Source organism: Numenius arquata, chromosome 8 (assembly GCF_964106895.1).
Source record: "Numenius arquata chromosome 8, bNumArq3.hap1.1, whole genome shotgun sequence".
NCBI lineage: Eukaryota > Metazoa > Chordata > Aves > Charadriiformes > Scolopacidae > Numenius > Numenius arquata.
Genome location: NC_133583.1, coordinates 1,947,980 through 1,960,389, shown reverse-complemented (window position 1 = coordinate 1,960,389; position 12,410 = coordinate 1,947,980). Strand labels below are relative to the sequence as shown.

The 12,410-nt window shown below is 47.1% G+C and overlaps 1 protein-coding gene across 2 annotated transcripts in view; it reads left to right on the top strand.

The window, feature by feature from the left end:
- ITPR1 (inositol 1,4,5-trisphosphate receptor type 1) overlaps positions 1-12,410 on the top strand; it is a 169,065-nt gene that overhangs the window by 98,812 nt on the left and 57,843 nt on the right. For both annotated transcript variants that reach the window (XM_074151399.1, XM_074151398.1), the window contains 2 exons: positions 3,638-3,770; positions 5,635-5,825. In XM_074151399.1, the coding sequence (XP_074007500.1) occupies positions 3,638-3,770; positions 5,635-5,825 (324 nt within the window). The remainder of the gene's footprint in view (positions 1-3,637; positions 3,771-5,634; positions 5,826-12,410) is intronic.

The window sequence follows — 12,410 nt, the reverse complement described above, 5'->3', positions numbered from 1 at the left end:
CTTGCTTTCCTCTGTGACTTCCCTTGATATTTTCCCTGAGTGCCAAGATGTTAGTGTCTCCGTAGTGATGCTCTGCTTTACAATGAAATTTCTGCACGCACAGCAGGAGCTTGATCAAAGTCTACCGCAGAGGCAACTGGAGGATCATAGAAGGGTACGTACAGCAGTCGAGCGCCTTCACAACTAATCCTCTGCCTCTTCCTTTTAAACAGTGAAGCGTAAGTCGTGTAAGAAACTTCTGTGGTTTAACGGCTTGCTGTGGGCCTCCTGGACAATCTAAAGCCACCCTCACAAAAGGGGGTGCTGGAGCACCTTCTCTGGTGGGAAATGGAAGGAGCAAGTGCTTGGCTGCTCTGAATTCAACCCCAGACCCTGGTCTGGTTTTTTCAAAGCACTCTCCTTTGGAGATGATCACACAATTATGAAGGGAGATTAATCAGTGCATCAGAGTTCACCTGCCCCTTCCTCACCAGCCGAGCTGCAAAATCAGCCTTGTTCATACGTTTCTGGATTTCTTCTGCTTTTGTAGCTGGGAACAGAATAGCGGCAGCTTATAATTGCTTCACTCTTAAATATTATTAAAAATTCTCTGTTTTAAAGGTAACAACGGGGTTTTGATATCACTTAAACTGAATTGTGTATTGCATCTGCTTTAGGGACACAGGTGCAATAATGTTTGGATACTGCTTACTGTTTACCTGGATGGTGAGTGCAGATGAAACCGAATGCTGTTAGGTATTTTTTTTTTTCTAGGTAGCATATTTGATTTTTCTTTTCTTCCTGCCACCAAACATCTGATTTTTGTTTGCCTACTGCACGCATCAAAGTGGTGTACAACAGTAACACGATGGTTAAAGAGCTGTTCTGGAGCCAAGCGTTGCAGCTGAATTAATTACAACATTTCTTAAATACCACTTATTTTTCCTCCCCTCTCCTTTGATCACAGACTGGTTAGCTGGCACAGTGGGTTTGAATTATTTTGTAGGAAACCAAGTTTTTTCTTCCCAGTTAGAATTGGAAAGGCTGGTGAATGTGTGTTGCCAAACCCCCAGAACCGTGGATGAGCACGCTTTCGGGCTAGAAACAGCAAATGCTCCATACGTGTCCCCACTTGTATTTTCTGGCTAATTGTCCTGTTTTGGACACGCTACTCCTAGTCAGCGGAGGTGCTGCAGGTCTGTCCTGGGAGCTCGAGCTCCCCGAGGGCCTTCTCCGTTCCCTCCAGCTATTTCGAGCAAGGAGTAGAAGTTCCTTTCTGCTCCACAGTGGACCAGAAGGAAAGTCTTGGAGATGACCCCAGGAGCTGTAGGTTACTCCTTGGGGGTAACCTTACCTACAGGGTAACCTCCAGGAGGAGTTTATTGAACAGCAGCTCTTGTGGTTCAATGCGTGTTGTTATCTTTGTAGTAAGTAGTAAAAATTACTGGATTTAAATGCCATTTGATATGACTGCCAGTTAGTTTAACAGAAGAGGAAAAAGGTAATGTGAGAACTCCATTATAACTTGATTTTTGGCACAGGGCTTATAGGGGTATCAAGTTGCCTTTCTAATCAGTACACATGTAGAAGGAAGATGTAGTTGAGGGTTTTTTTTTGTCTGGCTTGGCCTTGTTCTGTCATGTAGCCTTCCTTACCTGCCAGACCGAGAGCAGAAGGATGGTTAAAGCACTACATGGTGTACTAAACACTCTCATGTCGCTGTCAGTCAGAGTGGCTCCTCCGGGGTAAGATTTTGCTTGAGCTTTTGAATTTAGTCTCTTGCCTCTCCTACACATTAACTCTTTGTCCCAAGCAGTGATAGGAAGTGTGTGCCCCTTGGAAAAGTGCTCATTTTCTACTATTGCTTCTAAAGGAACTTGCCTTTTTTAATTTTTTGGGGGACTTCTGCAGCTGGTTGGAAAGCTCACTTGGTGTTCATTTTACCCCTTGTCTCCCCTCCTGCTTCCCCCATCCCCATCTGATTCCATGAGATGCAGCTCCTGTGCTGCAGTTCTCACCTTAATAATCCAGGGGAGCAGTTTTTAATCTGCTGAATTGTGGTGGCAGAGGCGGGCGGTGGGAGCCCTGGTTTGGCACCAGCCTCTGGGGAGGGCAGCGATCCCTGACCGGCTGCAGGCAGGTTTTGGGATTCTCCCTTTGGAAGGGGTGACTGAGATTTGCTAAAGGACTGTTTGTTTCCAGATGGGTTTTTGTCTTCCCAGTACGTTGGGGTACGAGGATTTCTCTAAGGTACCTTCTGTGGGTGCCAGCTTTGCATCAAAAGCAGCGTGGCTGTGGCAGGGCTGGGGTTCTGTATCAGCCAAATGATGCACATTTGCATTATTCCATTTGTTTATTTGTGTTGCAGCCTCATGTGAAAGTTTAAAAAGCAAGGTTTCATTTCCATGGCAGCTAATATTAAACCTCGTAGTTAATGACATTTTGAATCTGTAGTCAGACAACTAATTTCTTATGAAATACAAACTGAAAATCAGTGCCAAGCACTTGTTTTGTGAATGGAGATCAAGATACTTTAGTTCATCACAACAGATTTTTTTTTAATAGGAAATTTTTCTTGGCTAGATCCATTTTTTGGAATTTATTTTTTATTCTTGGAAATCCCCTTCCTTCCCTCTCGGGGTGATATTGCTGCAACCCCAGCACACTGCCATTAGCAGAGCAGGAGCTCCCAGTTAAAATAATCACCACTTTTGCTTTTCACACAAAGACCTCATTAAAAAAAAAAAATAAAAATATAAAAAATATATATATATAAAAAAAAAAATCTGTTAATCCAACTGCGGTGTCTGTGTGTCTGCAGGCAGTACTGCCAGCTTTTGTACGGGGCTCTGAATTACTGGGAATTCCTGTAAAGCCTTAAGTGAGGGCAGCTCGGGATCCGCAGGTTGACGTTCAGGCTGGGAGGTGTTTTGATCTCCCCCCTCCCCGTGCTCCTGGGATCGTGCCGGGTGCTCCGAGGGCTGTTGGGGTTATCCGAGGACCGGTGCCCCGCGGTGTCCCCGGGCTCATGTGCTGGGATGCTGACTGCCGGTGTGACCGGGGCGGCTGCCAGCGGGGGACAAAGCGCCGGGCTGCAGTGTGGGGACTGCTGGGGTTTCCGCTGTGGCTGAGGACGTTAATCGCATCAGCTGCTGACGAGGGGGAGGATGGAGCACGTTCCTGTAACAGTGGTGAAATAGCAAAATAGGATAGGTTTGGGAAGAGGATCACTTGCTCACAAACCCATTTTTAATGTCACTCTTTCTCCAGTTCTCCTGTTTTCGTGTTGGTCCTATACAGATGCTGCTTTTTTTATATTTAAAACCAACACATTAGATCTTGATTTTAAAAAAAAAAAAAAAAGCTCATTGAGAATAAAATCTGTCTAGAAAGCTTTAGCAAAAAATCTGAACTGTAACTGTTTCTGGTACTGGGAACACAGGATTTTATTTGAGCCCCACGAGAGCCCCGGTGTCCCAGCCTGCCCGAGCACATCGGGAGATGCTCAGTGGATTTTGCTAAATCCTCCAGGGTTTCGCTTCCCCCTCCCTCCCCATAATTAGGCTAATGATAACAGCAGTCCCCTTGCTACTGAATATTAGTAGTTTGTTCATTCGTTAAGCTCACATCGTGATTTTGTTATCCTCTTTGACTCAAGGGGGAGGCACTCAGGCAAGTTTTGGTCAACCGTTACTATGGCAACGTGAGACCGGCGGGCCGGCGGGAGAGCCTCACCACCTTCGGCAACGGCCCCTTGTCTGCCGGTGGCGCCAGCAAAGCCGGGGCAGGAGGTAGGACGTGCTCCTGCTCATCATGGTTCGGGTGATCTGCCCTGCCAGATGCCGTGTGTCTGTGTCTGCCTGGCAAATCAGGTGAAATTGGGGTTTTTTCCCTTTTCTATTCTATGAATTCCCCCCAAAAAAGAAGGAGCTATGCACAAGGATGGGGAAGAAGTCCTGCTTGCGTGTTGCTCCTGGCTTTGGAAACCCCGATGTGTTTTATCTCTCCTTGAGGGATTCCACCCCAGGCAGAGAGGAGCGTTGCTCTCCTGTCTCTATGATCATAGAATCATAGAATTGTCTAGGTTGGAAGGACCTTTAAGATCATGTAGTCCAACCATCGTGTCAACTGCCTTTTCCTCATGCAGATGAGGGAGATGTTCTCTTTATCCTGACTGCATTTGAGAAAGTAGAACCATAGAATCATGGTGGTTTGGGTTGGAAGGGACCTTAAAGATCACCCAGTGCCACCCCCTGCCCTGGGCAGGGACACCTCCCACCAGACCAGGTTGCTCCAAGCCCCCTCCAACCTGGCCTTGAAGTACTTTAAAATTAAACAGGGAGAGCTTTTTACACTTTCCAGAGACCGTCCTGGGTTGGCTGGAATTTTGTGACTTTGCTTTGATTGAATGTGCTTAGAAAACCTGATCCATTTAATATTTGCAATAATATTTGGGAAATGTGCTCATAGGGATGTCAGACTATTAACCCTATCTGAACCAAAGCCATTTCATTGTATTACAGAGAGATTGTGGGGGTGGGATGAGCAAAAATTCGATTTGAAGTCAGTTATAAAGTGCAGTCTATTTAATGTGAGACAATTGCTAAAAAAGCCAGTAATGTCAAGCACGTTTGGTCAAAACACAGTTCAGTGGGTTTTGTCTCTTCAAAATACAGTGGGTAAATCTGTTGAAAGCAGAAATTCTAATTTCTGATCAGAAACAACAACAACAAAAACCCAAAAAAAACCCAGTTATTTCCCCCCTGTTTTCTGAAGTTGATATATATTTCACTAGTCCTTGTGCTGTGCTGCCTACCACCACACTCTTCTACTTTCTAGAGCATTGTGCTTCAGTTCTTGTTCTTCCTGCCTCTTCCACAGACTCTCACTTGCTTCTTTGTTTGTTCTGTTTATCCATGAAGTTCACGGCTCTGTAGCTGCACAGAAGTGTAGTGTTGGCTTCGCCATCCTCTGGAACTTGTTTCACCTTTTTTCCATCCCCTCCCTGGTCCTGCAGAGCCTCTACCTCTCCTTGCATCTCTGACCACGCTGTCTGGAATCCTTTCCAATACACCAGCCGCCTTTCCATTGTCTGCTGCTAATGAAGGCAGCCGTGGCATTAGCCATTTCCCATGGCCAGCCCGGGCTGTCACAGAACCACAGAATGATATGGAGTTGGAAGGGACCTCTGGAGATCATCTAGTCCAACCCCCTGCCAAAGCAGGTCCACCCAGAGCAGGTTGCACAGGAACGTGTCCGGGTGGGTTTTAAATGTCTCCAGGGTTGGAGACTCCACCACCTCTCTGGGCAGCCTGGTCCAGGGCTCTGCCACCCTCACAGGAAAGAAGTTCCTCCTTATGTTTAGATGGAACTTCCTATGTTCAAGTTCGTGCCCATTTCCTCTTGTCCTCCTCCAGGACACCACCTCCCGCAGACTCGCACGCGTTAAAGCCGTGTTAAATGCCCATCTTAGAACATGCCCCATCTGTGCTGTGAGTTACAAACTCTTCCTCACAGAAGTGCTAGGAGCCGAGTTCATCACTGTTAATAAACGTGTGCGTGTCGTTGAGGACAGGTGAATAATTTAAACCAGAAGAGAGGTGCCATCACCGTAGGGTTTGAATCTCAGCCTGTTACTCATCATCACCTTTACAGGAGGAAGCTCCGGATCGAGTTCAATGAGCCGAGGTGAGATGAGTTTGGCCGATGTCCAGTGTCATCTGGATAAAGAAGGTGCATCCAACCTGGTCATTGATCTCATCATGAATGCCACCAGTGACAGAGTCTTCCATGAGAGCATCCTGCTGGCCATTGCCCTTCTGGAGGGTGGGAACACGACAATACAGGTAGGAAAATGGAAAACTTCAAGCTTATAACTACAACGTGTTGGGAAGGGAAATGTTTTTATGAAATCCAGGAAACTTGAGGAGGTTAAGGAGACCAGAGGGGAAATGACTAAATGATCTTTGACCTGTAATTAAGAAAAATATCAGTGTCTGCCATGCAAAAGTTAACTTATTAAATGTTTGCATGGGCACTGGGTAATTGAGGTATTTCCCAGGGCAGTGTAGAGGAATGTGTAACAAAACAGCTCTGTAGTGTAAGTTGGTGTGACTACTTCTATCAGTAAGTTTAGACAACTGCGACGTGCTCAGAGACTTTTACAACCAGCTGTTAGATTTCAGACTGGAGTTTAAAATGACAGTAAACTCCAGACCACCACCATTCTCCTGTGATCTCACTGTCCTTCGATCTGTCTTTTAAATAAGGATTTAGTTTCCCTAGGTGAGAATTGTGCCTGGTACAGATTTTGACGAACATAGACCAACTAATATTCTTCCAAACAGGAAGTAAAACCTTGTTACGGCAAAAGCTGCCTACAAAGATTATCGAACGTGTAATACCTTATTCTTGAGACTTTGTGTGTGTGCTGTTTGCAGTCAGGCTGTTTCTGTCTTGGACAACGGGCTTTATGGGTAGCTGTTCCAGAGAGTGTCACCCCTTTCCTGCCTCGCTGCAGCGTCTCACGGGTCCGAACAAAACAACTGGTGATTTATTTAAGGTCTGTTTTGCAGATCGCTCCTTGCACTCGGAGAAGCGAAACATCCAAATGTTTGATAGACGTACAGAGTTAGGCTTAGAATTTGATGCCGTTCGTGCTGCATCCCAATGAGGAACATTTATTTAGGTACTTAGAGATAAAACTTGCTATCGTTTTCCAAAGAGCTTGTGCAAAGAGAACTAAAAAAGTTTATATATGTGGCCCGCTGTTCCCAGTACGGTATAACCTCTCCCCAGTCCTTTCTTTTTCTGCCCTGAAAGCCCAACTACCTGAAGGTCTGTCTCTGGTACGGCTGCAGCAGCACAGAGACACCACAGTGATGGTGTTACTTGTAATTACATCTCGATGGCAACTTCTAAGAGAAATATTTGAGCAGACCGGCGGTAGTGCCTCTTCTGCTTATTCTGCTCTCGCTGTGGCAGCTCTGCTTGTCCCCTCCTCGCCCGGCTCGTGCAGTGTGGGGTGAGGTGAATTTGGAGTGCTTGATCCCACGGAAAACCAGTCTGCCAGCGAAAACAGATTAAATCCTGTCGAAATGCCTGGCTCAGACCCGAGCAGAGATGTGCTGAAGAGCAGCCGTGTCCTCTGGGCAGCAGCACGCGGTGAGGGCTGATGAAGCGGAACGTGGGGCTGAATCCTGACTAGTTGGAGTTGATCCTTAGGGTTAAGACTGCACTGGATCCCTACAGCAGCACCTCGTGTCTTCATGGAAACTTCCCTTGAGAGGAGAGGGAACGTTTTTGGGCTCCCTCCCTCTGGCTCTGTAATCGGTACCCTCTTTCCCCCTGTATATCTGCTCTAGGGTGAAGCTTCTTTGCAACAGACAAAAGTGGGAATCGGGTGTTTAAAATCTCAAATCGCCTTAAACTGCAACGACAGGATTAACATTCCTTGGGGAGAGTCACTCCTTGAAATTTCCTGCTCTTTCCCAATGTAAAGGAAGCTGAGCTTTCATCTCCATGGCTCTTGGGGAGCCTCAGGTAACCTCACGCTGTCATGCTGGAAGGAAAAACAAATTCTGCACCAGCCTGATGCGGAGAGATCCTTTGCTTGTGCTGGAACCCAGAACTAATGTACTGAGTCGAGTCACTTCCCGCTGTGTGCGAACCAGGGCTGGAAGCACGTTCCTTAGCTCGTCTGGTCAAAGCAAACAGGGAAATCTGCAATCCGTTTCCAAAGAGACCTTTTTTCACCAAAAAGGGAGATTCTTTAGCTTGCATTTGCTGCCTATAACCGGAGCTGGGAGTCTGCAGAACAGCTCTGTGGTGAGGAACGAGCTGTTGGCACGGGGCACTTACAGCAAGTGCTGTAACACTTTCACATCTGCGCCTTGCGGTCCTGCCGGCTGCTGTTGCACTCCTGCCTTTATAGATGGTGCTTCCCCGAACCAGAGTGACTATTTTCCATCCTTTCCCGCTCAGGGATAAGTGCTTGGCAGTTGTCTTTGCCTTTAGAAAGGGTTCCGGGCAACAGCAGTTACTGGGTGCACGTGCGGGTATGTGCTGTGACGCGGCTGGGAGGGGGCTCTGGTGGGGCCTGCTTTTAAGTACGGAATGTTTTAGGAACCAAATGACTTGTGATGCCTACAGCTACTGAACGCCGTAAGCTCCGAGGGCTGGGGCACACCCAGCAGCTCTTACTCATGCATGCAAAGCACGGATGAGATTTTATTGGAAATATCCCATGGAGGGGCTGGGATGTAGATATTCTGTGTTCTAGCAATCCGGTGGCCTGATAGCAAAACGCAAGGGGGAAAAAAAAAAAAAAGGTTCATCAGTGCACAAAGTATTGCACGACTCGGCTCAGCATTGGTTAATTGGTCCTGGTGCTCGGTGGTGAGTTCACGGGTGCCTGGTTTTACTTGCGCTGGCTCCGGCACGGGCAGGGCCCGTGGGGACTGCTGCAATGTCAGGCAAGAGCAGCACGTATTCGGCACTCTGGTCTTGCAGCAGTATTTGAGTCACGAAAGCCAAGTAAGTAAAACTTTAATGGGAAAAAACAAAACCAAAACAAATCCAAAAAACCACCAACCACAAAGTTTAACTTCTGGGAGAACAGCTGGCTCGACGCTGGTGGATCGGCACGAAGGCGGAGGTTTTGCTCTTTGGTAAAATCACTATTTCAGGTCTGTACCTCCCAGAGTAATTGCTCAATGATGTCCGGGTTGAACTGGTGTCCTGAGACGATAAATCCATGTAACCGAGCTTTTCTCTCTCCACATAGGAAGAGTGATGTATCTACTCACCCAGAAAATGCAGGGGGCTGGGGGTGCAGCCCAGCGGTTGGGGTGCTACTCATTACTCTGCACAGCCTCAGATCCGGCGGGTGTTACAAAGCAGTATTTCACTCCAGCACAGTAAGGATTTAATAAGATTGCAGCAGTGTGATGGTCTCCTACTTAGTACAAAATACGCTGCAAAATTTGTCTGCTAACAGAAACTAGCCGTGCTTACGGAAACGAACCCAATGCTTTCCGTAGTCTTTTATCCCAATCTTTCTCTAATCTGTATTCATTGGATAAATTTTGCAGATGAGGTAGGTAGGGCTTCAGAGCCTCTGCAGCGTGGATTTTCTGAAGTTCTGGGGCAGTTTCCAGTAACTGCCAGTGGAAGAGTCATCTTCGGTCTCTGGACCAATAACTGCGTTTCTTTTGCATCAGATCCCTTTGTCATTGTGAAAGTCACCAAATCGACCAGCTTCGGCTTTGAGGTCTAACACAGTTTATCTTCATTTCACCATTTTCTTTTTTTGGTTGTTATTATTAGCAGCTCTCGATTTATCATATTCCGAGCAAGTTCATTCTGTGCTCAGTCTGAATAATTTTTACTGAACCTAAATTGCTTATATCTACAGGCCTTTTGGGAATAGGAAGCCGGTGGGATGGGGACAGGTTATGTAAAAAAGGCTTTTTGGCAGCAAAGCCAGAAATGTGTCACCCCTGCATGGCATGTTCTGAACTCCAGGTTTTCACACGGGAAATGAATTCGGCCTGAAGTGAAGCACGAGGTTTGCACTGACACACAGGAACTTGCAGATGATGATTGTAATATGGTTAATAATGGGAGTTCCCGGGCAACTCCCCTGAGCGCTGGTGGGAGAGCAGATCCCCATGATGTTGGGAAGGGATAACTGGAATAGGTGTGTTACCGTTTCATTACAGACGTGCAGGGCCGATATTAAGGCTAGGCAAAGTAGGTGGTTGCCAGCTCCAGCAGAAAAGCAAATCTCGAAATGTTCCTTATTATAATTGGCAGGAGGGATTTTTATTGTATTGTTAGGAAAATTAATGTGGAGGAGAAGTAGGACGAGAACAGATACTCCCGGATTTCCTTAGAAAAGGGGCTGAGCTGGTGGAGTATGGCACCTTGAATCCCACGCTGCTGCGTTCTGCTGCAGGGGTGAACATGGATGTGATAAATTAACTCTTCTGGGAGAAAGACGGAAGTCTTTGCCCACTTCAGGCTCTCTGGATGGAAAGTTTTCTGGGTTATTTTTAGTTTTTGGAATTCACTTAGAAACAGTGTCAGGTTCTTTGGTAGCAGAGATGCTGATGAAGGTGTCGTAGCCGTGTCCGGTGAGCTCCTCACTCACTGTTTTTTTTCCGGTGGGAAGCCTGCACTCGTTTGTAAGGAGACAGAGGCGGAGGTGGAACCGCAGGCTCGAAGCCGGACAACAAATTAACTTGACAAACGCCGCTGCTCCCTGAACTGAACGTTACGTAAAGCCCTTTATTAATTTATATAACCCTCAGCATCCACCTCGTCAGCGGTTCTGCACGGAGCGGCCCTGGAGGGGGATGCTCTACCCCAAAATGCAAGGGGCAAGTGGCCAGCGTCTGTTACCGTCCCCCTGGGGCCACTGGCCCGGGCAGATATTGCCAGAGCTTCCCTGGCAGGTGTATTGCCCATGGGCACGCTGCACGTGGAGCCGCATCTCCTTGTGAAGGGATGGAAGTTTGGTCCCTTCCCCGCAACGCGGCGAATTTTCCTCCCTTAGAGCAACCCTGGGCAGTGAGTGACAGCGGAGATCATCGCTGAGGACGTCCATAACGCTTGTCGCTCATCTGCCAAATAAAAATTATACGTGCCGTTACTACGCCTCACCTCCGTGGAGTTTCGGGTTTCCTTGGTCGGTGGAAGTTCATGGGGAGTCAAGTCCTTTACGTAACCGCCTCTCCACGGAGACTTCGGTCTGCTGGGTTAATTTAAGGATCTTCTGGAAAGTTAGAGTGCGTGACAAATTACCCACACGCACATGCTGGTATTTTCAGCAAGGGAAGGTAAAATGAGGTTGATGGCATTAGTTTAGTTTAAGGCATTTTTTTTCTAAGCGCTACTTCCAAGTGCCGTGGTGCAGAGCTGCCACTCTGAAGTGCTGTGGTGCCATCTTCCCCCCCTCATCCACGCTTCTCCCCGAGATGGGCTGTGGGCATGGAGGGTGAGGTGGTAGGAGTCAGCACCCAAGCAAAAGGTGATTATTTTTCAGGAAAGAAGTGGAGCTTGCTCCTAGCTTCAAGGCATCTGAGCAGACTCAATGCTCCTGCACTGAAGATGATGGTGGGATCTGCTCTTCTCGGCTGCTGGGGGAAGGAGGGATGTCCAGGATAAGGACCGGGGGCCACCACAACTAGAGATAGCACCAAGGAGCCTGTGGTGGTGGACCAGAGGGTCATGCATCCATCACGGCGTGGCAAGAGCGAATCGGTGTCGTGCTGAGCCAGGGTTTGGAGGTCACCATGTATGTGTGGGGCTTTGAGATGGGACTGTAAAAATCCTGGGCTGACAAGATGGTCCAGCTCTGTCTTGCACCACACACAGACTTGGACTTGTTTGAGTCACCATCCCTGGTGGTATTTAAAAGACAGGTAGACATAGTGCTTAGAGATATGGTTTGGTGATGGTTTTTGTCAGTGTTGGGTTGATGGTCTAGATGATCTGAAAGGTCCCTTCCAACCCAGGCAATTCTATGACACTTCTCCTCATGCATTGCCACCAGTAAGAAAACTCCAGCCTGGTGAATTGTGGTCTCCTTTTCTGAGCTTGGTGCCTCAAGCTGTCTGATGGTGATTAAATAATTGCAGAATTGATGCTCAGAAGGAGTGGAATCCCGAGCTGCTGCTTCCTGTCGGTGGTGGGGAGGAGAGGGCCCTGGGGAGCTGTGAGCATCCGCCGCAGCCCTCGGGCTGGAGGGAGCAGTAGCTTCGAGGCAGATCTGTGTCCTGCAGCTTGTTATAGCGTTGGCTGTGAAATACTGTGACAAAAATGGAAGGCTAAGTGACACTAAAAAGATCGACAGTGAAATAGTTGGAACCAGCCAGGCAACCCGCTTTATTTTTAGTGTTTTTTTCACTTTCCCTGTTGGCCTGAATGTGTCCTGTCCTATTCGGTTCCCAAAACACCGCGAGTTTCTTTTTCTCCGTGACTGCAGTTGCCCTGTGAGATCAGGAGAAGAGTTTTACAAAACGTTACAGAAGTATCAGTGGCATAAAACTGAGATTTAGGGACACAATGGCACTTTAGGGTTTGTGGTTTGGACTTTTTAAACCAGGCTTACTACTTGGAGAATTTGCCACAATCAGAAATGTCTTTGAGCACACAAAGTCGCACATGACGGTAAATGCTTCAGAGGGAAGAATATATTTGGATTGCTGAGCTATTGTACATCACAGTTGAGAACTTTTGGGCGATGAATAAAAAAAAGGTCTCTTAAAATTTCTACTGTTTGTTTATAACAGGCAGAATTCTTTGATATAGGATATCTTTATTACATAGTTTTAACAGCAGCTGTTTAGGAAAGCTATCGACATGTATTAAGTCTTTCACCTGTGTCTTTCACTGTTTTAATGAGTTTTTCTCACCATATTTTTTTT